Raw genomic sequence first — 22,121 nt, 5'->3', positions numbered from 1 at the left:
TTCTAAATACAGTGTCGGGAACCAGGCAAACATTTAACGACTGTTTCCTGAATTTCCCAAAACTCTCCAAAAACGGAGAATTGAAAGTTCCAGACTGTGCGTACATCTCGCTCGAACGTCGTGTAAAGTCTCAATTTGAGCCATAAATAAACCGAAAAAATGGCGATTCGGCGGCGTGGTGGAAGCACGAAGAATCCACCGGTTCTCAGCCATGAGTTTGTTATCCAGAATCATGCAGACATTGTTTCCTGTGCAGCGATGGTGATTTTGTTGGGGCTGATGTTCCAGGTTTGTATGCGTGTTGACGCGGTAATGTCATTCACGTGTGAAAAGTAATGCCACATCATCAATATACTTTTGCACAAAATGAATGGGGTATCCACGCCAGTGCAGCATATGGTGTCTTGTCTTGACCTTTCCATCCATTCTGATATCTGATTTTTCAGTCTTTTTCAGCTGAAATCGAAGCAGATTTTTTATGCAATAGACCAAGATGATATCTAGTAAATATTAAAAAAGTTGTTTCTCTTGTCAAGTCAAGCTTGTCTTTGTTGTTGACAATTAATAATAATATTATTGATTGACTTGTTCTGTTGTTTGGGTTTGTAAATAACATATTTTTTACAAACGAAATTGCTATTTTTAGGTAAATACATGGAAATTTCAAAATTTGTCAACTACGTGTGTACTTCTAACTTGGTATTATCTATAAAAAAATAGAGAGCTTAAAATAAAATGGTACATGTAGGTCTCCCACCTCCTTTAAATGATACACAAGTTATCGTAAGATATGTATTGCAAAAATTAAGCCTTTTTTTATTTGATAGGGCCTATGTCAAAATATAAACAATACTTTGGTGAAAATCTTGTTATCTTTCTTTGTATTTTGCAGTGTTAAACGGCCTAACACTCTCGAACAACATGTCTTGGCAGAAACATAACATATAATTACTAGAGGTCACAAAACTCCGAAAGTCAAACCAGCTCATTCCAATAGACCGATCCATTAAGCTCCGCCCCATTGTGTATTGACCAATCACAAACCATTGCACAACTAAAAGTCTGACAAATAAAGTCCGACATGCCTGCGCGCGTATGCTTGGCGCGCGCGACAGAGTTGTGCAAAAAGGCATTGGATCTTGGAGAGGCTCACAGTCGCATGTTCTTGCTCACACACCTGTCTAAATGGATCTGTGTATTGGTCTGGACACGGGGGCCCAATTTCATTAAGCAGTTGTTAAGCAGAAAATGCTGCTTGCTATAAGTAAAAACCTGTTTTTGTTACGCATTCTGAGTTCAGCAAGTGTTTGTGCTTACTACAGGCTTCATGAAACTGGACCTGTTATTACATGATCCTGAAGTTAGGCCGAGTAAAAAAAAACCATGTTTCACGTCCGGGTTTTTCACAAAAAGGAGGAAGAGGGGCTTTTTATTTTTTATTTCAAGATGGCCGCCATTCTTTGTTAAAATGTCAAATATCCATTGTTTTTTCTACTGCTGAAATACACAAACATAAATGAAACAATTTAGTCGAGGCATTCACTGAGAACATTTAAAATAACCCTAAATAAAAAAAACAATGTGCATAAAAAAAATAAAAAATAAAAAATAAAATAAAAAAGGAGGCGGCCTGTAAAAAGGAAGCGGGCGGGGACGCGAAACATGTTTTTTTTTTACTTGGCCTTACAATGAATGTAATCCTTTCTATTTGCAGATAACAAGTCCTCTATCTTCAACCTTTGTTGCCATGCAGTACAATGTGACAGTCAACAATACTGAAGGTATTCATTTATTCATTAAACTCTTAAAATTATATTGGTTATATTCACTGTTTTTACTTGTTTTTGTTTACTTGAAAACACTGCACGATACAACTGGTTTCGGTTAATAACCACATATTGACATTAAACACAGTTAAAATGTTGTTCATTAACCAAACAGCAAATATTTCCTATTTAAAAATCATTGTCAACATCCTGCAAGTTACTGTGGGTCAGCTCAACAGAATCATGCAATACCATTGTTACACTTTAGGAAGTTGCTTTGAGAGGATATTTTCTATGAATTCCAATCAATTCGCCCCCAGCAAAGTCGCCCACTAGAATGTCGCCCCCCCCCCCCCCATCCCAGGAAAGTCGTCCCCCTCAGATATAAACCCCCCCCCCCCCCCCTCAGATACAAACTCGCTACCTCTCAAAGTCGCCCCTTTTCAGAGTCACCCCCCAACAAAGTCGCCCCTTCTCAGAGTCACCCCCCAACAAAGTCGCCCCATGTAAAATTTTGAGCAATCAAAAAGTTTGTTTGCGGCCTGATGTTTCAACTCTTTGTAGAGTCTTTCCCATTTTTCACGAAGGCTTTGGCTTAGCTTTCGGGAGAGGCTCTCATCTGCAGCTTCAAGAGTTGTAAAACAGTTAGTAAAAAAGCAATAGAGGGCCTACCTTAATTTAAAAACAAGTAAATAAAGTAAATAACCGTCCAGATTCATCCTATCACCACAATAAAGTAGAGCATATAGTAGGGGGCGACTTTGTCGGCAGGGGCTATTCTGTCAGTGGGCGACTTTGTGAGGGGTGAGTTGGATGTGGGGGGGGGGCTAACGTTAGGGGGGGGGGCTAGTTGAATTGTTTCCATTTTCTATATTTTCATTATATATTCATTATATATTCATGTTATATGTACCCTTTGAAATGTTTTCCTATAGATCCTGAATTGGAGCCCACAACACTGTACCATCATGGCATGTTGGATATATGCAGTGTCTTCTTCTATTTCCTCATCTGTGTAGTGATCCACGCTGTCATTCAGGAATATGCTTTGGATGTGAGTAAGAATTCATTCATCAAACAAACTACCAGACCATGTTAATTGTTATATAAAATATAGGTAAAGATCTTTTACCTTAGCCCTGTGAAGCGTTGAGTTGTCAACCACTGGTTCTTCCCGGAACCAACACTGTTCAGAAGAGACACACGGTGCTACTGCAAACCTCACCTACAATGTATACGTAATTATACTTCCACCATGAAAAACTTCAAATCCTACTTGAGACTTAAACAGTATATTTTACATGTAAATACAACCAGTTTAAAATTTCTCAATATTATTTCCATTGACAGAAACTGAATCGCAAGTTGCATCTCTCCAAGGTGAAGCACTCCAAGTTCAATGAATCTGGGCAGCTGCTTACTTTCTATGTACTGTCTGTGGTATGGGGAATCCATGTCATGCTAAGGGTACGTTGTTCTGTTTTTCACATACTGTAGTTTAGTAAGATAACAGCAACTCGTTATGATTGCAGTGTGATGCTAGTTGTTGTGTGAGGCATAGTCCAATAACCATTATTTACTTTCTTTTCTTCTTGTTTTTTTATCGTGGGATGGTCTGTTGAAATAAGCACAAGCTATCCCTTTGGGATATTATGCTTGTTTTTTCACGGGGCACTTCTTAAAAAAAACACAAAAAAAACGAAAGAAATGGAGTACTTTTGTCATATTTGTTGTGTTTAAAGTATTCATTCAAATCACACCATGGTAATTTCCTTAAGCGCGCATCAAATAACTTGGAGGGTGAAAAAAAAAAATGAACTCCCCAATATTAATAGGCAACGAAATACTTTCAAATAACAAAATGCAACTCTCAGTTTCCTTTACAAGTATGTAGGCTATACATCCTAGTCTTTGACTTCCTCGGATTGATTTTGAAAAATCTCAACACTAGTTTTGGTAAAGGATTTCTTAAGCTGTAAGAAAGAATATGGAATTACTGTAAAGTAAGAAAGAGTATAGAGTTACATTAAGAGTTAAGGATGCAACATAATTCATTTATTTTGGTATTGTGTTTTGAGAGTTTTGTCTCAAATAATGTTTTGAACTTTAATTACTTTTGAGGAAATTGATTTAGCTGCTTCCCAACAGTGTTTTAGCTAGGATTTGAAAAGTGGGAGTGCAAAATGAAAAACAGGGAGTGCAATATTTTTAGAGTCCAAAATTTGTGTGCGAAGCACACAACACGAGCGCGCAGCGCGAAGTTCCTTACGGCCGGGGTCCAGGGCCCGCTTAAGGGCCCTGGGAGCTCTGGGTACTTAGCTCTGTGGTGGTCTCTGATGCATTTCTGACACCTATTTTTCCAGGTAGTAGTGAGCTACTTTTGTGTGATTTTTCCTTTTTTTTTTTTTTAATAGGTTTAAGGGAAAATAAGGAATGTAAAGCTCAAACAATTTTGGGTTCGCCTGCGATTTTGTTACAATTCCGGAAAAAGAAAGGGGGAAAAAATAATAGTAATAATATTTTTTTTTTTTTGGACGATCTTATCCCTTATTTCTGCCCTTGAAAATGCTTTTTTTTTCTCACCAAAAACCATTTTTATAGGTTCTTGATTTGAAATTCGGTTGTGTAAAAGAAATTCTTTTGCAATTAAATGTTTGTGATTTTAACGATCCGTCGGCGACGCACATTTTAAAATATATATAGGCCTATATATTTGGCGAGAGCGATGTGTTTTTGTGAAAGAGGTTGTTATTCAGCATAGGGTATAACTGGAACGAGGTTGAGATTAGACCCCAACATAGAAATAGAACCAATGAAGAAAGCACGTCGTCCGGACGTACAGTGTGTTCGCTGGTTCCCAATATATCTTTCGCTGGTTGTGAGGCAATAACAGGTACCAGTTTACCATGGCCTGCCGGCGATCTCAGATTCGTGCCGCGCTGCTCATTGGTTCGTGTGCAAACCTGCACGTACACAGTACACAGTACACAGTACACATGGTGCAAACACATGCATTGTTTTTTCAGTAGACTTTCAAAAGTCTCCACACGTGTTATCTTTGCTGCACCAGCAAGCGCATTACACGCAAACATTATTGAACCGTACCACTATAAACGAAGCAAGGAATGAGGCAAGTTTATACATCTGTCGCTGCTGCTGCATGCATGCGCGATGCCAGGAAGACAACAAGCCGTAAATTGGGCCAGCTGCTGGACGGCAATTTATTGTTTAGGTGCCGGTATTTCATGAACGACGTGTGGGGATCCGCGATAATAACAATTACAAAGGTAAACTTACATTGTCTGACTAGAGAAGAGGGATTAGAGAAATCCAAATGTATACCCCCAAAAACCTACCCCCCGAATTTTATAGCAAATTCACATCGCACTCGGAGACCACAATTTTGAAAGGAAAAAAAACGGAATTCCGGTTTAAACCGGAAGATTCTCATGCCTGATATCTAGATTACACAAACGTATAATTAAATAGTGCACGGCTAGATTTACACCGCCAGGCCGTGCTTGAAAAAACAGGCTGTGATTTCACAAAACTGGCCGTGCAAAACACGGGTGCACGGCTCGCTAGCTAAAACGCTGCTTCCCAACCAAAGAGACCTATGTATGGTATAAATGCAAACAGAATAGTTAATGGCCTGCATTTCGACCCTAGCAGTCAGTGTCTTTCTCAATGGACTTCTGTCAACTTTCTGTTTTTGAGTGTCATGTCTGATGAATGTTGGGCCTAAATTGTGATGGCAGCTTTTCAGCTTAATTTAATAAAATTAATTTTTAACATTTATTTATTAATTTTTTTTTTTTCCAGGAGGGATTGACGGAGAACATATCACATCTTTGGGAGGGCTACCCACACGTTTTCAAGTCATTTCGGTTCAAGTTTTACTTCATTGTACAGGTTTGTCACTCTCATTAATTTTCATGTAATGTGTATGTGGTCTAATAGTGGTTCTGGAGTAAGGTTGAGCTTCTAAGATAATGATTAACCCTCCTACTGTCTGACCATTTAATATCATCTGTGGTTTTGAAAAATAAATCAACTATCGGACTATGCCAGCCTGCAATATGATGTGATGTCAATGCATCTACACAGTTGTTTTACCACACATATCCGTACACGTACCAGTATAGCTGTTATGGAGAGGGGTCAATATCTTTGAATACTTAAGCATCTTGCTTAATTTCTCACGGAGGATAAAGCGCCCTCTTTTGTGTAACACTAACATCTCAAGAACCAACATTTAAGACAAAGGCTTGATAATTGTTTTAAACAAATTGATAAGTTGCAATCTGAATGCTTACCTACTGGCTATAAATTTCATACCAGTACAAATCCTCCGTATGAACATTTCCAGCTGAGATTCTGACAAAGTTAATAAAATAGCATTTGAAGAACTACCATTGTTGGTAATAAACCAACCATAAGTGGGTAGCTTCCCTGGGTCTACCCCGCGGTGCTCACTCGGGTGAGCCCCTGACAAGAGCTAAACGAACAATCACTCACCACTTTCGTAGTGATGTCATGCACCTGGGGCCAGCCCCCAACTGACCCACTCCACAAGCAGGCCACTGGGGGCTGACCCGGCTGAGCCCCTGGAATAACGTCAAAGCTATTCGAACGCACCGGGGGCAGACCGGGGTCGATCCAGGGTCGATCCAGGGAAGCTAAATGAACGCACTCAATATGAGCCGGCACTAAATCTCGGACAAAATAAGACCTTATTTCCAGCACCATCACCTAGTTGTGTGAAATGTCCACAGGTTCGCTGGTTTGAAGTTGTGTGTGTTAAAAGTGAATTTTCTCAAACAAATTAAATATAAGTGATGTACAGTATACTTTCAAAAAATAACAGGACTTTCTTCCATTTGTTAATAGATGGCTTACTGGTGCCACATTTTTCCTGAATTGTATTTCCAGAAAGTCAAAAAGGTAAGATTTCTGAGGACTACTTCCTTGTTAACTTTTAGTTGCCTGTTTTGAAAAAGAAGTGTGTAGAGTTTGGAAGTGCATGTATGCATCCATTTAAACATGTGCAGAAAAATTTAAACATTTGGTTGAGCAAATTTTACTGTGTAATAAAGAGTCTGCATAGAAACGGTGGTTTCTTAAAGTGTTAGTGTAAAATACATTGTCCCGAATGATGTGTTGTGATAGTTGAAGCCAAACTGCCACAGTTGTTCAGGTTTCACTTCTGTTACTTAGTGCCCCATAGTCCACTACTGTTGTAATTTTATATACAAATAATCTGAAATGATGTTCTTTTGTAACTTGTGTGTTTTTAGGAGGAAGTTGGTGCTAGAATTAGATATGCTTCATTTTACCTTGCCTTCATATTGACTGCATACATTCTCAAGTAAGTTATCTTTGTGTTATAGTTGCTTTTTTTTTTTTTTTAAGTCACACATGTACAGCAAATACAGTACATATTTGAAATTTGTGTTTGACTGGACTTAATTTCATAGAGCCATTTAAACATAAAAAGTAGCTAAGCAAATACAAATTTACGCTTATCAAAATAAGGTTACCAGCTGAAGTAACATTCCACATTAACAGTTTGTGGCTGGTACACTTCTCATTTATGCTTAGCAGCATTTTCTTGGGGGGAAGCCTTATAGATGTGCTTAAATTTTTGACAACATAAATTATTTTGGTTGTATTTACAAAACAGACCATCAAGTTTAATGACTTTTTACAGGTTAGTTGCATGGTGTGTTTATTGAGAACAATGAAAATGAGTTTACTCTAACAAAAAACCCATAAAGTTCCGTTTAACATGTGCTCTTGATGTGTTTGATCTTTAGTCTTGGTCATCTTGCCTTGGTGTGCCTTGTGATTCACTACGTTGCTGAACTCATATTTCATGTCGCTCGACTGCTTTACTTTGGAGAGAAGACTGAGCTCTCAGAGCCATTGTAAGTATTTAAGTCGAAACTTAGTAGACTGATCCATTAAAGATAATGGACACTAATTGGTAATTGTCAAAGACCAGTATTTCACTTGGTATATCTCAACATATGCATAAAATAACAAACCTGTGAAAGTTTGAACTCAATTGACAAATTTGACATGAATTTTACGTCACAACTCTCCTTTTGAAGCAATATTTGCAAGTGAGTTGTGCACAGTTCAACCCCTATGTTTGGGTGCGAATATGTGAAGTCAACATTCGTATCAAGTAAAAATCAGGCTAAAGTATAACAAAAAAATGACACTTGACTTGTAGCGTATTTAACACATACTGATCATCTGATTTTAACTTTTCAGTTTCAGCTTATGGATTGTGTTTTTCATGATTGCTCGTCTGAGTGTGGTTACACTGACCGTCTTGGTTGTATGGTTCGGACTAGGCAAGCTGGAAACTGCTGGATTGGACATCAAAGTTGGCAACTTCAACACACCTCTTATTAGGTAAGATAGTCAATGATGTTTACTGTAGTGAATAGAGTATGGAAAGCAAACCGGGCCAAATATCATGGAGCTGCTTACTCACAAAAAGTAGCTAAGCACAACAAAGTTATGCTTACCAGAATAAGTTTACCAGCAAAACTACCATGTTACTTGTAGAATTTGTGACTGGTAACCTGCTTATTTCTGCTTATAGTAGACGATTGTTGAGCAATATTTTCTACTTGAATCATGCGTGGTGTTCCTGCCAGGCACGGGAACCATCTGGGGTCGATTTCACAAAGGGTTAGGACTAGTCCTAACTTAGGACTAGTCCTAGGAGATATAAAAAATGCATGGCTAGTCCTAAGTTAGGACGAGTAATTTGACCAAACTCGAGATAAGACTAGTCCCAACTCTTTGTGAAATCCACCCCTGACCTCCCAATGATAGGTGCGTGGTTGTCGTTCAGGGCTTCATACGTCTACTGTAAATATATCTCCTCATTATCTCCTACAGGATCAGCGTTGTAGCTGCAGTGTCTCTGTTCCAGGCGTGGCTACTCTGGACCTTTTTAACCTTTCAATTGAGACGACGACGAGAAAACCAGCTGGCTGCTGCTCCACGTAAAAAGACACCGGTCGGAAAGTCAAAGGACAAAAAAGCCAAGAAGGATGAAGGTAAAATAAACACCACACCTTTGAAACTTGTGTCATTAGTTTTGTAGCCACTGTGGGCGGTGCTGGAAGGGCCTGCCTAGAACTCAAAAAGATTTTGCCCAACTGTGATCAAAATACATTATGCTGCCCAGCACAGATTTCCCACAGATTTGATCGCAATGTTGTCCACTTAGCGTTGATCCGAGACACAGCTAGTGATAAGGGGTATCTAGTGTCACAGAGAAAGACAAATTTAACTTATTGCATGGCCCCATTACATGAACAGTTTGGAAATCTGTCATCATGCCTGAAGTTGGCACTCCAGCATAGATGACCCAATAATTAATAATGGAATAATTTTGTTGTTCCCCTTACCCTTGATGGACTTTTTATTTATTTATAGCCCACCACTTGGTCTAGCTACAACCCTGCGTGTCATCACCTTGATTTGATTGAGACATACACTGCAGCATTGTCAGTCTCTTCAGCCCACTTTTCAATGGTCACAGTCTCAGACCCATTCAGTTCTTGAAATGTCTGAAACAACACTTGATGAAATGTGTTTAATTACAATTATAACAAATTCTTATATAACGCGTTTCTCAATAACCGTATCAATGCGCTTTACATAAGTGCCCTGGTCATAGGGCCAATAACATCCCTTTTTAATGTTTCTCAGCTCCCTGGGGAGTATACAGCCCTGAGCTGCCTGTAAGGCGCTTGTGGCTTTTTCATACACAATATCAACCTCTACCCTCGCGGGTACCCATTTATACACCTGGGTGAAGAGAAGCAATTATAGTAAAGTGTCTTGCTCAAGGACACAAGTGTCACTGCACCAGAACTTGAATTCGATGCTCTTAACCACTCGGCCATGACACTCTACATATTTATGAATGTATTATTTGTCTTTGGTTACAGTGAACAAAAAGCTGAAGGCTGAGAGTGTTGAAGATGAAGGATTTGGTGATATGGCCGTCACTCCAGCTGAGAATGGTGGGATGCGCACCAGATCAAAGAGCAAAAAGAAGTAAACATGGACCCTTATCTTCGCTGTTACTCACAGGTTCCGAAGACGATGCCCCCCCCCCAATTATTTTCAGCTCTGAAACATTATGCATGTGCCTTGGTGTTTGTTTGTGTTATAACAATGTGATATTTTAAGCTCGATGGTGGATATTGTAAGACATCAATTCATAATTCAGGAGACTCGCGTTCAAGTTGATATAAAAAACATTTTATTTGTTTGTTTATTTTGCCGAGTGAGTCATGTTTAACCGTCCAATTTTTTGTTCAAATTCTGAAAATACTCATACAGGTTTGTAAAAAAAAGCTTACTGTGTGCATCAGTTGATCTTGATTACTTTTTAGGTCATAGGGTGTTTTCCAAATGATGAAGTTCTGTAATAGAACAAACTCTTTAGAAACAACACAAAAATCCTAGGCTAATTCTGAGCCGTAGAAATAAAACCTGGTGAACACTGCTGATTGAGTCTTTGCCAAGTGACTTAGTTGTGAAAGCATGTTGTGGACACACAGGACTATTTTATTATGCTGCATTTTTATATGCGTGTAGAGCAAAACTATATTTTGCGACATGCGTATATGGCAAACAATCACACTGATTCTATGTCATTTAAAATCATCCAAAGAATCTGTAGAAAATTTTATCGGGTGTCGCCAATTTGTCATACTCAAAACCGCTTTTTTAATTGTGTAGTGCATGCTGGGACCAATGTAGTCACATTGTCACTTCTTGGGGGCATATTAACAAACAGGTTACCAGCTCAAAATTAATATCAAGTGTTGCAACTGGTTCCCAGCAAATAGTTTTGGAAGCAATTTTTGTTTCTGCTAAGTAAGTTATTGAAATTGTGTTTGGTTGCACCACAGTCTGTACCATTGTAAAAGAACGGTTACATATTTCTATGTGGCTTCATGTTTAAAATTGAGCTTTGTTGTTGTGGCTTTAACATGGTTTCAATTGCCATTTTATTCTCAAAAATGAACTAAATTCTTGCATTTTTTTTAAATTTGAGTTGATTTTTGTATGGTGTACCCATACATATGTAAATATTGTATAAAGTATTACATTATATTAAGCTTCTGTTTTCTCTAATGTTCAATGTCAAACGGTTCTTAAATGAGGGTTTTTCTGATATTCTTTTATTTTCGAGTTTAGTTTACTCCTTTTTTCAATTTGTAGCCATGTTTGCTTTTGATTGGTGTTTTGTTACACATAGATTGCACAACATGTATTTCTCCTTTCAACCTAGGCCCAACTTCAAAGAGCTGCTAAGCAGAAACATTTGCTGAGCACGGTCACAGATGGTGCATGTGGGATGGTATTTTGGCTCAGCATTTTGTGGTAATTACACACACACAAAACAAGACAAAAAAAGGTTAAGCAGCTTAATGAAATTAGGCTGGCTAAAGCCAAGAGTGCAGCACCAGTCTTGTGGAATCCTGATTTAAAAATAAAATAAGAAAATTGTCAGGCAATAACGTTCTGCAAACTGAAATTTGCCTTTTTGCTTTTGAGTATTGTCAAAAACAATTCTTGTTCACTAATACCATCCCCTTGGTCATCTCCTTATCCAATGGCACCATAACCTTCTCTGTATTATTTTACTTATTCCACCTCTTTTTGCAATTCTTTTTGCAAAAATACAGACGATGAATTTTGTTTTCTGTAATGAGTAAAAGGTATGAAGCTTGCCTGAAAAGGGGGAACAAATTGAACTACATGTTCAACAGATATTGCCCCTTTAAACAAAGTATATCTTGGGTCGTAAATTTGTGACATGGTAACGTTATTGTGGTAGTTGGTTTTGATGTTTTATGTCGAACTATTTTTTGGTAACTTTTTCCTCGTCTGTGTAGAATAAATTACTTAATCAACTTTAATGTCAATTATATTAATTGAATAGATTAGATTCTCCCTAATGTAAAACTGTATTAATGCTTGTTAAAAACTGAAAGCAGTAAAATGTGAAAAATGTTTTTCTTTTCAATGAATTTCCAACAGGATTATAAACAATTAGAATTAGAATTTATTTAACTTGTGATTTGTTGATCTGTGTTAGTCATTCAGAATTATATAATACTTGTTTTTTGTTGTTTACATTTTCTTTTTAAAGTGTTTTTCTCTCCTCGTTTAATGTAAGTTTTTGATTAACTTATGATAGGAAAACTATTTAAAGGAACACGTTGCCTTGGATCAGACAAGTTGGTCTATAAAAAGCCTTTATGACCGTTTGTTATAAATGCATATGGTTGGAAAGATGTTTTAAAAGTAGAATACAATGATCCACACATATTTGCCTCGAAATTGCGTGGTTTTCATTTTACTTTGCAAACTAAGACAGTCAGCCATTTATGGGAGGCAAAAATTTGACTCCCATAAATGGCCGACCGTGTTAGGCGACGAGGTAAAAGGAAAACCCTGCAATTTCGAGGCTTGTTTGTGTTGATCGTTGTACACTACTTTTACAACATATTTCAAACCATATGCATTTTTTAACAAACGGTTCCAAACGCTTTTCAAAGACCAACTCGACCAATCCAAGGCAACGTGTTCCTTAAATTGCTTGTAAAACAAGCTCAGCTGACACTTCTGTGTTTTAGCTTTTGACTTGGTGCAAAAACTAAATTCTGAAGAACACTAATTATTCTTGATGAAAGATTTACAGTCACTAGAACTTTCATTGTTTAAATCTATATTGCTGCACCCCGTGCTATAGCACAATATTCTACTGTATTGTAGCGTCAGGTGTGTATCATGGCCTTATGCGCTGGGATGTTGTTTAGAATCCACTGCCCAATTTCTTGGCTCTGCTTACCACCGAATTCTGGGCTAACGTTCACCATTCTCGCTTTCTGAGTATCTGCGCTAGCTGTGTAAGCTTAGAATGACTACAGTAACGTGGAGTATGCATGCACATCGGCAAAAGTTCCATGCTAACTTGTGAAATACGCATGACCTGGATCAGGTCGAGTTGGTCTTTAAAAAGCCTTTGAATCGTTAGTTATGAAATAAATTATGGTTAGTATAGATAATTTAAAAGTGGAATACATGTATAAAGATCCACACAAACATGCCTCAAAATTGGCAGCCATAATGACTTTATGGAGTCAAATTTCAACTCTTGCAACTTCGATGACCAATTGAGTCCATATTTTTTGCAGATTTGTCGTTTTATGCATGTTGGGATACACCAAGTGAGAATACTGGTCAATACAAAGGTGTCCAGTGCCATTAATCATCTTGAAATGAAGAGCTATAAATTCCAGTACCCCTTATATTAATTCTGCAAAACTTCATCTTTGAGAAAGGGGCCCATCACTCTTAATCTACCACCTTTTCATGACTTCCGGTACCCAAAACAATATTATTAAAAATTCAGCAACTATAGGCCTATAATTAAAGTTCGGGACCACGTAACAAACCCCTAAAGGGATTGACTTTTGAAATCCTTAATTTCTCAAAGAAGAAAAAAAAAGTATTAATGTAAGGAGTTATTTAAAATGTAAATTCATCTTCATAGAGATAATGTATTTTCATAAATGACTGAATTGTATAATAAGCCAAGTGCTGTCTGTGCATCTCTCTCATAATCCATATTTAATTGATCTTTCTGAATGTCGGGACCTTAACTTTTCCTGATTGCATACTACAATAAATATATCAAGTTATCTTTAAAAAGCTGCTGTGTTCATTCATTGCATGTTCCTTTGTCACCGAAATAGTTCTGAATAGTTTCAATCACTCAAAAACAAATGGTTAAAGTAATTATTACACTGACAATATTTTGTTCTTCTAAGCGGGAAATTGCATTTGAAGTCTTACATATAACAATTGATTAAATTACAAAAAGAGAAGTAAAGATGAAGACATTCTTGAAATCAATGATTATTTTACATTCTTTCAAAAACATGAAAAAGGTTGGTTGTTTGGGTGCAGGGGATGGAAATTAATAACTTTCACTTTTCACTTTGAAACTGCTCCCAACAGAAGATAACAAAAACGTTAGAAGTGTAGGATGTTCAAAACATTTACCCCTGTGATATTTCCCTTTTCGTTAGAACTCTAAAGAATTATTGGGTTTTATACGTGGATGATGCCCATAATATAAATTGTTGTTTTATTTTGATAATGGTATTATGTAAAATACAACAGCCGTCTGTCAAACGACTGTCAAAGTCTAGACTTGTCACAATCTGGCTGGTGTGCGCACGTCCGTACGACACGCACACACACATGCATGGATTACATTGCATCCACATCCACGCATTGTGCGATGCATACCAGTTGAAAATACTTCCAAGATGGCGGCCGCCATGTGTCCGTCTGCCGAGTTTGAAGATTGGCTCTCCAAAAGATTGAAGGCAATAAACATTGACGATGAAGTATTTGGTTCATATATTTACGGAATAGTCGAAGATGACTCGACAGATGATGACAAAACAGAGGCACTCATGGGTATTCTATCTGGAATAACTGTAAGTACAAAGTAGTTGGTTACCCGGTTCCAGTATTCGGACAAATTTAATGCATGAATTCAATTCATGAATTTGCTTTCGGTCGCCTGTTGTTTTCTACTCCTAGAACTATCATTATGACTGAGTATGACTAGAGGTTCATTCCGCTATCGTCTACACTACACTAATAGATTATCATGTCTCACACACAACCCAAACGGTTCTGGGTTTTTTTGCTATTGGCATTTCCATTTAATTAAACACAAATATCTTCTTTTTTTTTAAATCAAACAAATCTCGCCATGTATCATCAATTGGGGGGGGGGGCTCACTTTAAAATTTAAATAAAAGCACTATTCATGGGTTGTTCGAAATAAAACCCTTTCAACCCCCCATGACCCTCGACCTGTCGACTTTTGCTCGCAGTTCGTGCAATTTTTTTTCTGTACACCAAAATTGCCACAGCACAGCACACAATCTCAGCCAATCACGCACAACAATACATTTGGTATGCTGACATTGTCTACTTAATACATTATTTGCCTCGCACACATCACAGGGTATGACGAGACCTCGAAACAGACCCTCATGTGGTGTTGCGCCTCCTACCTACTTGCACCAGAGCACGAAGCAAACTGCGAGTGATTTGCTGAGATCGGGTCCTGTGGCAATTTTGATGTACAGAAAAAAACATCCAGGCATTTCCACACGCATCTCTTGGCTGACCTGAGCCTGAATAAGATTGTATACCAACTGGGAACCTGTTTTAATACCGCCCGAGAACGATTGCGGCCAACTCATTACGGGGCTCACCCATTTCCAGCTGATCGCTCCCGTCCTGTGCACTACTTGCTCTTTGCGGAGCTCGAGGTTGTAGACCTGACCGACCAATAATTGACCCACACCATGCACATGGCTGATGCAGAGAAATAACCGCAGTCGCAGACTTGAAATCAAGTCTAGTCGTGGAAGGAAGTTGCGTTGCCTGTTCTTTCAATTCAAAATCGGGGACTTTATTCTTACTCGGTCGTAAAGCGATTTTTTATGAATTCAGAGTTGGGACACGTTTTGCACAATTTGCAACCCTCTTACCTTAGCCCCAGCAAAACAAAGTATTCTTTTGACTACCATCAAGTTACTACGAGTCCTAGAACTATATATTATTAGTATGAGGTTCATTCCGCTATCGTCTCAATAGCCGATCGAACCTCATACTAGTTCTAGTAGGAGTACCATCAAGTATTACTTCTGTTTTGCATTAGCTTTTCTAGACTCTGCTTTCTTGATGTGTCCTACATGTAGTTGTGATAACGTAGCCCTCCTCCCGATGGCGGGTTACGTTATTGCAACTATGGTCCTTCATTTTAAGAGCTTGCTGTAGAATTCTGAGAAGCTGATTAGTAGGAATTCTTTTGAAGTAGTTTTTTGTTTAATAGATGTTAAATTTGTATCAGGGATAAAGAATAATCATTTTGGTTTTTACCCATATACACTGATGTGTGTTAGCACTGTATACTCAGTACTTACCCGAGTTCTCTGTGAAAAAAATCACAGGCACATTACTTGCGTGGAATTCGAACCAAGGACCTTTGCAATTCTAGAGCAGTGTCATACCAACTAGCTTGTTGTTGCTTGCTCACTTTTCCACTGCTGTGGTTTGGGGTCTCATGATGAGCTTAGTTTGCTTCTAAGTTAAATCAATTTAACCTACATGTAACTTGCCTTTTTTTCTTTCTCCTTGCTGGGTAACTTTATATGCAACTTGAAAGTGGACTTATATAGTGAGTACTGAAGTGATCTATAAACATGATAAAGATACTGATTACGGGATGCTGCTACAATAAATGGTCGATCAAGGCTAGTTATGATGATCGTAAGCAAATTGCAGTAAAAAACAACAAGAAGTAAATAAAATAATGATGTATAAATAATACTTGTAAGATAACTTGTCATGATGTTTGGCAGTTATAAACGGAATTGGGAAGTAGCAGAAAATAGACCAACAACCTGCCTGAGTAGGTTAGTGATGATATAAACTTTCTTGACTGTGGTCAGCAACTGATAAGACCAATCAAAATGGCCATGGATGAAGCAGCCAAGTATGTAGTTTTTTGTACAATGTTTTTTTTTATTTACTTTATTACAGGAGGAGTCAGTGGAAGAAACTTGTCAAGAAATTTTAAAACAATGGCAGACTTCCAGTAACAAAAGCCAACTAGCATATGAAGAAATCAAGAAAGGTCTGTATCAAAGAGAATTATTGAAATTGCACTATTTATGGCACTACTAAAAAAAATGCATGTGGACAACTTTGGTAATTTTGTCAACATGGACAAAGACCAGTATCCAAATTTTATATTGGCAGAGGGTACTGAATTTCATGCTTAAAATTGTTTGTCCTTGTACAAATTATGATGACAGAGATCGATAGGGTGCCACTATTGTTTGTTTTTGTATTTGGCATATTGTAGGCAAGTCTGAAGTCTAGCACACCATGGCCAATTATCAGCTGTGGCTTACTGCCAATGTCAAGAGCCTTTTTCAGTCAGACATTCCATTCTTTCCCCCAAAAAACTACAAAAAAATTGCCTTGACTGTTCTGAAAAATTATAGATAACACTGGGGGCTTGCAAGTGCAGAGGCAGTTTGAAAGTTTGTTGATTCCTACACGAAGTGGTTAATAAGTATTTGTCCAGCAGACCAAGTACATTTATCTTCAAGTAGGCTTGAATCCTTGATTCTGATTGGTCGATCCATAGCAACAAGAGTGTGATATAAACCCATATTACACGGCCCATATCACACCCTGCGTCTTGTGTGTTCTAACTGCGCGCCAAGTTTACTTGAAGATAAATATGTTATCACACGTGCGCTCGTGGAATACAAACAAATATAGTGCGTCTACCTTCCATATCCAACTCGGCATTTGGCCTTGTTGGATATGGGACTCAAAAGCGCTATATTTTCTGTATTTCACTCCCGCGCTTGTGTGATAACTTGTAGTACCGGTACATGTACATGTACATGTATGTAAGCATTTCTTCATTGTAAAGTTATGAGTCCTATTTGTAATAATATTTCCCTCTTGTATAAATCATCAGATGAGCCTTCAACAGATGCAACTCTTTCCTCCATCATGGAGCGACACGCAACGACACAAAGCAAGAAAGAAACAACAAACTCCAAGAATAGTAAAGACAAGCAACGGTTGCTTGCCCGTTATGCTGAGATTTCAGACGGTGAAGACAGCAGATATCCTTTTAGACATTCCATTGTAGATTTATCCCTGCTTGGCTTTCAAAGTATTTTGGTTTTCTTAAAGGCAGTGGACACTATTGGGAATTACTCATAATAATTGTAAGCATAAAACCTTTCTTGGTAACGAGTAATGGGGAGAGGTTGATGGTATAAAACATTGTGAGAAACGGCTCCATCTGAAGTGCCATAGTTTTTGAGAAAGAAGTAATTTTCCATGAATTGGATGTCGAGACCTCAGATTTAGAACTTGAGGTCTCGAAATCAACCATCTAAACGCACACAACTTCGTGTGACAGGGGTGTTTTTTCTTTCATTATTATCTTGCAAGTTCGATGACCAATTGAGCTCAAATTTTCTCTGGTTTGTTTTTTTATGCATGTTGAGATACACCAACTGTGAAAGCTAGTCTTTGACATTTACCAATAGTGTCCACTGCCTTTAATGTCTTTTCATGGTCTTTATTACTAAGATAATGCTGTAACACCATGTGAATATATCTTCTGGGTAGTGTTGATTCTTAAAAGAAACTTTACATTTTGTGTCATAATTTCCACATAAATCCAAGAATTATGAAAGAAAAATCTTGACAAGTTTTGAGATGTGCCCCCTTTCATCATATCAAAAGTTGATGAGAATTAGACAGTGCAATCTCATTAAAATATAAGATTTTATGGTTTCTTCCATTAAGCCCGGTTCATACTTCCTGCGAATGCGAATGCGAAGCGTATTTTGGTGATGCAACAATCGGTACGCGCTCCATTTCCCTTTGTGGTGCAATGAAATTCGCATCGCACGAAGCATTCGCAGGAAGTATGAACCGGCTAAAGGCTGTGTACAAATGGTGCCTTCAGGAAGTCCAGGCTCTGTGGCTCTTTTGTAAACATGTGATGTCACAGGTCACATCGTCCATACACTACACAAGACTTGCACAGTCTATTTCTTACGAAATATTAAAAATTTTGTTGCTAAGTCTAGAGTAACAAGTTAAGTTTAAATTCCAAATTAGAGGTCCAGATGTTTGAATCCTTAACCTTAATCTTACTGATGACATTGACGCTGAACATGACGGCCCTTCAAGATCAGAAGACTGTATCCTTTTGCAATTAATTGCTTTTGTCGTCACTTTGGTCTGTTTCAAGTCAAGAATCACTGATTCAGAGGGAAATATGTGCTGCAATAAATTATTGTTAAGCCTTTTATTGAAGGCAAAGTGTATTTTTGTATTTGGAACCGATTGATTGTTTAAATCCTATAAAATATTGTACACGTGAACATAATAAAACTCACGTCTGATAATTTTGTTTCAAAAGGTAGTCGCATTTTTGAGATATTGGCGAAAATCCAGATCGAATATGTCCATGCAGGAAGATTAATCCCTACTAGGAACACACAATCCGATTCAGAGGGAAATATGTGCTGCAATAGGAATAGGAATTTAAATAGGAACACACAATCCGAGAAGTGTACGTCTCAGATTCAAACTTTGGGTGCATAAAAACTTGTCTTTTTTTCATGATAACCACAATACTTTTTTCATGAAATGCTGCTGTAGTGTAGGCTTCTAACCAAAGATTTTTATTGCTATTAACTCTTAGAGTTGCCAATCTAATACTTTTAGAAGGAAACTAATAAATATCCATCTGATTTGGGGTTTTGAACACAGAGCAGGATTTAAACCAACGACCTCCGGAATAACAGGCCGGCACTCTAGCTTAATTTGCGTGCTCCCTATTTTGTCAATTTATTTGTTCGGAGGTGCCAGTCAGACGCTGTACAACCATTATTTAAAATATCCATCTGCAATGAGATTTCTTTCTTGACTGTGTCTTCAATCAGTGTTAATGTCACGAAACACAAACAAAGAAAGCGTTGATAAAGCCGTGAAGGACCAGCGGGACAAGATGAAAGCTGATTATGAAAAACGCAGAGAGGTAGAGAAGCAACTAAGAGAGAAAGATCGACTGAAGGCTCTGGAGAGGAAGGAAAAAGAGAAGAAAAGGACACAAAAAGGAGAGAAAAGACGGTAACACAGGCTATAATTGTAGTACTTACATGCGTTCTAGGAAAGAGCTAAAGTGTTATAGAATGTCAATTATTAAATAAGGTTTGTTAATTTTGGTTTTACCCCTGCACCGATGTGTGTTAGCACTATTTATTCAGTACTTTCCTGAGTTCCGTGAACAAAAATAAAATCACGGGCATGTTACTTGGGTGGGATTCGAACCCACGCCTTTTGTAACTCTAGAGCAGTGTCTTTTTTTTTCACAGAAATCAGGAAAGTACAGTGCTAAGTGTGTATGGGTAAAACCAATAATTATTTATAATGCTTATCCCCGCAAATTTAAGAACTATTAAAGACACTGGACACTATTGGTAATTGTCAAAGACTAGTCTTTACAGTTGGTGTATCTCAACATAATATGCATAAAATAACAAACCTGTGAAAATTTGAGGTCAATCGGTCGTTGAAGTTGTGAGATATTAATGAAAAAAGAAAACACCCTTGTTGCACCATGGTCACTCGATTTCGAGACCTCAAATTCTAAATTCATGGAAAATTACTTCTTTCTCGAAAACTACTTCACTTCAGAGGGAGCCGTTTCTCACAATGTTTTATACTACCAACCTCTCCCTATAATTCGTTACCAAGTAAGGTTTTATGCTAATAAATATTTTGAGTAATTACTAATAGTGTCAACTGCCTTTAAGTTAGGTTTGCCCTTCGGTTTGTTTGGATACTGAATACTCCACAGATGGTGTTTGGTTTAAAGGCAGTGGACACTATTGGTAATTACTCAAAATAATTATCAGCATAAAACCTCACTTGATAACGAGTTATTGGAGAGGTTGATGGTATAAAATGTTGTGAGAAACGGCTCCCTCTGAAGTGACATAGTTTTCGAGAAACAAGTAATTTTCCATGAATTTGATTTTGAGACCTCAGATTTAGAACCTGAGGTCTTGAAATCAAGCATCTGAACGCACACAACTTTGTGTGACAAGGGTGTTTTTTTCTTCCACTATTATCTCGCAAGTTCGATGACCGATTGAGCTCAAATTTTCACAGGTTTGTTATTTTTTGCGTATGCTGAGATACATCAAGTGAGAAGACTGGATTTTGACAATTACCAAAAGTGTCCAGTGCCTTTAAATCCCACCTTGGGTCACATTGATGTTTGCTTGCATCAAGAAAATATTTAATTCATTGGCCGATGTGACTTCAACTTCCCAGCTGAAAAAAACACTTTAATATAATGCTTCCTTTATGGTTTTCATTTTTTTCTTCTTTTTTTACGTACATTGTAGCTCTTTTACGTCTGGCAAAGGAGCTTGACTAAATGCTGTTAACAATGATAACAACACTGAGAACAGAGTTGTGCTTAGCATTAAACATGTTACCAGCTCATGCAATACAATGTTTATCATTGTGACTGGTTCCCTGCTAAGTATCCCGAGAGCAGGGAAACATGCTAAGCAAAAATGAGTTACCAGCTAATACAAAATATTACATATCTCAAACTATCTTACAGCCATTGGACACTTTCGGTTCAGAAAAAAAAGAAAACAAGTTCAGATTTACAAATAACTTACAGGGTTTACAGAAGGTAATGGTGAAAGACTTCTCTTAAAATATTATTCCATGAAATGCTTTACTTTTTGAGAAAACATTAAAACAATTATCAATTCTCGATTTCGAGAATTACAGATTTATTTTAAACACATGTCATGACACAGCGAAACGTGCGGAAACAAGGGTGGGTTTTCCCGTTATTTGCTCCCGACTCCGATGACCGATTGAGCCTAAATTTTCACAGGTTTGTTATTTTATATAGAAGTTGTGATACACGAAATGTGGGCCTTGGACAATACTGTTTACCGAAAGTGTCCAATGGCTTTAAACTGGTTCCCTGCAAATGTCCATTAAATAAAGGTTTCGATACCTTCTGTAGATCAGGTTTCGGCCACGACTTGAATCCCTACTCCCTGTGAATGAAGATGTGTACAAATATAGTTTACCTGTAGAAGTTTCAGCATCGTTGGTTGTCAAGTTTTTAAGAGAGAAAAAAATCACAGATGATGTTTTCAGGGGAGTTGTGAATCTGTTGAACGTGATAAAATAATTTGTTGTCTCATTGAGATGAACATTATTTTCATCATTATTTTACTCATTTCTCAAAAACTACAGCACCTCAGCAAGTAATATTTTAAGGGAAACTTTCTGACATCCTTATCTTTAAACCAAGTAAGTTTATTGAAAATCTGTGGATGTCTTTGTTTTGTGTCATACGAAAAGTACCCAAACCCTTTCAACAAATAACTTTGTCAGGAAGTATTTTTCCACCAAGACTACTTTACCTAAGAAGCCGTGTAAGTTTGCTCATTGTCAGTGAATGCATCTTTAGACAGAATAGGAAACCACAAATGTAACTGGGGTTTTTCTTAAATGCTTACATTTGGGTTGTTAAGCTGAATAATACGTACTGTGCATGTATCCATTATGAGTCTGTATACAATACGGTGGATTGCGACGACTTTCTTGTGCAATTGTGAACACTTC

General features: G+C 37.7%; 2 protein-coding genes across 2 annotated transcripts; both read left to right on the top strand.

Annotated features, from left to right (window-relative positions):
- Positions 1–47: 47 nt before the first annotated feature.
- Positions 48–11,123, top strand: LOC117300895 (translocating chain-associated membrane protein 1-like). Its single transcript, XM_033784756.1, has 11 exons — positions 48–288; positions 1,715–1,781; positions 2,702–2,820; positions 3,117–3,233; positions 5,589–5,678; positions 6,657–6,710; positions 7,064–7,134; positions 7,583–7,693; positions 8,046–8,189; positions 8,685–8,845; positions 9,746–11,123. The coding sequence occupies exons 1-11, from the start codon at positions 160–162 to the stop codon at positions 9,856–9,858; spliced, it is 1,176 nt and encodes a 391-aa protein (XP_033640647.1). The 5' UTR covers positions 48–159; the 3' UTR covers positions 9,859–11,123.
- Positions 11,124–14,054: 2,931 nt separating this feature from the next.
- On the top strand, positions 14,055–19,744 carry LOC117300994 (coiled-coil domain-containing protein 43-like). Its single transcript, XM_033784867.1, has 5 exons — positions 14,055–14,326; positions 16,452–16,545; positions 17,407–17,557; positions 18,606–18,652; positions 19,400–19,744. The coding sequence occupies exons 1-5, from the start codon at positions 14,153–14,155 to the stop codon at positions 19,588–19,590; spliced, it is 657 nt and encodes a 218-aa protein (XP_033640758.1). The 5' UTR covers positions 14,055–14,152; the 3' UTR covers positions 19,591–19,744.
- The last annotated feature ends 2,377 nt before the right edge of the window (positions 19,745–22,121 follow it).

The sequence above is a fragment of the Asterias rubens genome, chromosome 16, assembly GCF_902459465.1.
Source record: "Asterias rubens chromosome 16, eAstRub1.3, whole genome shotgun sequence".
In the NCBI taxonomy this organism is placed as follows: Eukaryota; Metazoa; Echinodermata; class Asteroidea; order Forcipulatida; family Asteriidae; genus Asterias; species Asterias rubens.
The sequence above is the reverse complement of the archived record's forward strand: the minus strand, read 5'-3'. Positions and strand labels throughout refer to the sequence as shown.

Bases quoted from the DNA above. Each gene is read 5' to 3' on its own strand.
- LOC117300895 (XM_033784756.1), top strand. From the start codon at position 160: ATGGCGATTCGGCGGCGTGGTGGAAGCACGAAGAATCCACCGGTTCTC. The intron at 1,782-2,701 runs GTATTCATTTAT...GTTTTCCTATAG, and splicing joins GACAGTCAACAATACTGAAG to ATCCTGAATTGGAGCCCACA. The intron at 8,846-9,745 runs GTAAAATAAACA...CTTTGGTTACAG, and splicing joins AAAAGCCAAGAAGGATGAAG to TGAACAAAAAGCTGAAGGCT.
- LOC117300994 (XM_033784867.1), top strand. From the start codon at position 14,153: ATGGCGGCCGCCATGTGTCCGTCTGCCGAGTTTGAAGATTGGCTCTCC. The intron at 14,327-16,451 runs GTAAGTACAAAG...ACTTTATTACAG, and splicing joins GTATTCTATCTGGAATAACT to GAGGAGTCAGTGGAAGAAAC. The intron at 16,546-17,406 runs GTCTGTATCAAA...ATAAATCATCAG, and splicing joins ATATGAAGAAATCAAGAAAG to ATGAGCCTTCAACAGATGCA.